The 3469-nt window shown below is 35.9% G+C and overlaps 1 protein-coding gene across 1 annotated transcript; it reads right to left on the reverse strand.

Annotated features, from left to right (window-relative positions):
- Positions 1–1183: 1183 nt before the first annotated feature.
- Positions 1184–2137, reverse strand: LOC124091185 (olfactory receptor 51G2-like). The gene has a single exon (XM_046442145.1). It carries the CDS (start codon positions 2135–2137, stop codon positions 1184–1186), a length of 954 nt encoding a protein of 317 aa, XP_046298101.1.
- Between the last annotated feature and the right edge of the window lie 1332 nt (positions 2138–3469).

Below are 3469 nucleotides of genomic sequence, written 5' to 3' on the forward strand. Positions count from 1 at the left end.
GAACTATCATTCAAAAATTCATTTAAAACTTTCTTAAAGAAGATTTGAATACTTGCTGGTTCTACTAAATGTTTGTTTATTACTACAGATAATTAAGTCACTCTCTTTCATTTTCCTCCAACCTTGAACCTAGCAGGACAAGTCTTCATTTGCTTAAGACTCTAAAAACAGTTGGCCCCAGGAGAAAACACACCAATTCATTTTTCCTCCTGGGGAAGTTAGAGAAGAGGGATACATCTTTATTAATGAAGTCAGGATATGAACATCCATTTTAATACGAAATTGGAAACAAAAAAGAATCTAAATTAAGTATGACTTTTGACTGAAGTATCAAGATGGATAAGAGTAACCATTTCTCAGACTCATGTCATTTTTTCTCAGAATGTTCCTTTATCTTTTGTTAATCATTAAGATGTTTTGAACATCAATCAATATAAAATATACAGCCATAAATTCATCATCAGTTTTGGATTTTTAGTGTTCCAATTTAAGCAATGTTAGAAACCAGGAATCATGTGACATCAGTACTTCTCTATAAAATCAGCCCTTGGGGCTGAGGTTGTGGCTCAGTGTTACAGTGCTTGCCTGGCACATGTAAGGCCCTGGGTTCAATCTTCAGCACCACATAAAAATAAATAATCAAATAAAGGTATTGTGTCCATCTATAACATATATATATATCATATATGATGATATATCATTATATATATACATATATATATCATATATGATGATATATATATATCATATATGATGATATATCATATATATGATATATATATGATATGTATATATATGTATATATATATGATATGTATATATATATGTGTATATATATATATGATATATCACTCCTTTCCTGATCATTTATAATCCAGAGTTAGACTTAACTTACTTACAACTTAGTTGTGATGATAATGTATTTTCATTTAACTCATACCCCCCAAAAATGAACTAGGCTTCTATTGCAATTTCTCCTTATTATTACCAGTCATCATTCAGGATCACAATTATTATAATTTAAGCATTCTGCCTTTCTTTCCCACCTTAGTTCCCTTCTTAAAGGAAACGCCTGAGCATTTTTTCATATTCAAATGCAAGGGACCTAGCATGTTATTTGGCACATAGATCTTAAATAGCATGTTGCTAATATAATTGCACCTTCTGATACGATGAGAAAATCTCACTCCCCAGCAACAACACGTTGTGCCCAAAATCGCTTGCGCAGGGCAGCTTGGATCTGCCGGGATTTGAGACTGTAGACGACAGGGTTTAGCAGTGGTGTCATGAGGAGGTAGGCATTGCTCATGGTGGTGTACAGAATTGGGGACGTTTCCTGGGTGTAACGATGCAGTACTGCAAGGCTGATGAGAGGCAAATAGAACACAAGCACTGTGCACAGGTGGCAGGCACAAGTTTGCAGTGATTTCCAGTTTCTGTCTTGGATTCCCAGTTTCATAACAGTGCCCAAGATTTTCATGTATGAAACAAGGATGAAGATAACATCCACTGCAAAGGTGCAGAGCACACAGACCAACCCATAGACACTGCTGAAAGTAACATCCCCGCAGGCCAGTTTCAGCATATCTGGATAGTAGCAATAAGAGTGTGAGAGGATATTGGCCCCACAGAAAGAAAAGGTCCTCAGGAAAAAAGGCAGAGGGGCCAGCAGAGTGGCACCCCGTATGAGGGTAGCTCCACTAAGGCAGGCAACAGTGTAGTGCGTCAAGATCCTGGTGTAATTCAGCGGGGCACAGATAGCCACCAAGCGGTCAAAAGCCATGGCCACCAGGACACCAGATTCTACAGAGGAGAGGGTGTGGATGAAGAACATTTGAGTCAGGCAGGCATCCAGATCAATGTGGTGGACATCAAACCAGAAGATAGCCAAGACACTTGGCATTGTTGACAAGGAAAGGCCCAGGTCCGTGAGGGCTAGCATGGCTAAAAGATAGAACTGTGGTTCATGAAGATTCTGTTCTGTTCTGACTATAACCAGGAGAAGGACATTACCCACAAGAGCTACCAGGTACAGGAAACAGAAAGGAATGGAGATCCACATATGTGCAGCCTCCAGACCAGGAATACCAATGAAGAAAAAAGTGGGCCAATTAGACGTGTTATTAAAATCCAGCATGGTGAGATGTAGGTAGGACTGCAGTCCAGGATTCTTGCAAACCTACAAAAGAGAGATCCAGTGTCAAGGAAGTGGAAAAACAAATTGGAAGTAAAATATATATAAATATATATTTATATGAAATTATAAGATAGGGAGAACTAAAAAAACGAAAGCCAAATTTTGTGAGTGAGGATGTAAGACAACTGGAATTCTCATATATTGCTAATGGGGTGCAAAATCATACAAGCCTCTTTGGAAAAAATTTAGCAGTTTCTAAGTATGGATTTATCATTCAGGTAATATTACCCACTGATTCCACACTTAGGAATTTACCCAAGGGAAAGGAAAACACTTATCAACATAAAGACTTATACAAAATTATTCCTAGAAACTTTACTTAAGGTTGTATGTAGCAAAGAACTGAAAGGAAATCAAATATATATTCATTATTGAATGGATAGACTGTGGCAGATCCTATAATTTAAATTTCAAAAGGAAGAAATTACTTATGGTTGCAACAGCAGGACTTGATCACTTATGCTATGCTAAAGAAGACAAATACAAAACACCAAATGCTATGTGATCTCAGTAACATAAGTAAATAAAGTGTAAAGTGTTTGATTACAAAGGGAAATGCACAGACATTTTAGAAAGATGAAAATGTTCCATACCATCGTGATTATTTCCATGACTTACACATTTAAAAATCTCATCAAATTTTGCTGTTAAAATTGGTGAATTTTATTTTATGTAAGTAATAAATCAATAAAACTGACTAAAAATAAATATTTCTTTGTCTGAAGAATGGCTTCTTAATAATAATAAATCCATATTCATCAAAGTATATTTTTTTGGAAATTTTCCTAAATTTCTGCCTTTCAATTTATTCATAAAGGAATACATTGGGTGTGTGAAATAACTTGACTCCCATTACCAGAAATTCATATGTCAGCGCTGAGCCCCAGACACTAGTATTTTTCACCCTCCTGTATTTGACTCTGATATAGATTGTTCACCTATCATAAAGAGCTTCATGACCTCACTGATATTGTTGTTTAAATATTATCTTGTAATTTTTTTTCTCCATTTCAAAGAACCCTAAATCCCTACATGCATCCCTCTGTCCTACAAATGCAAAGCTGTCTTTGGACAAAAAGCATAAAATTCTATATTTCTCTTTGGTTAGCTTCTTCTCTACTGGTTATCTTCTGGGCAATTTGAGTTCTCTCAAGTCTTCAGTTAACACACTTACTCTCATACTCAATCCAGGTTACCTTTTCTGAATATATATTTTATTTTGCTGAGCCATGGACATCATAGCCCAAATGATTCATGGGAAATTCAAATATA

The sequence above is a fragment of the Marmota monax genome, unplaced genomic scaffold, assembly GCF_021218885.2.
Source record: "Marmota monax isolate L192 unplaced genomic scaffold, Marmota_monax_Labrador192_F-V1.1 WCK01_AAM20220418_F8-fsc00068, whole genome shotgun sequence".
Taxonomy (NCBI): Eukaryota; Metazoa; Chordata; class Mammalia; order Rodentia; family Sciuridae; genus Marmota; species Marmota monax.

What these genes read in the sequence shown, in the direction of transcription:
- LOC124091185 (XM_046442145.1), bottom strand. Translation starts at nt 2,137, where the DNA reads ATGCTGGATTTTAATAACACGTCTAATTGGCCCACTTTTTTCTTCATT.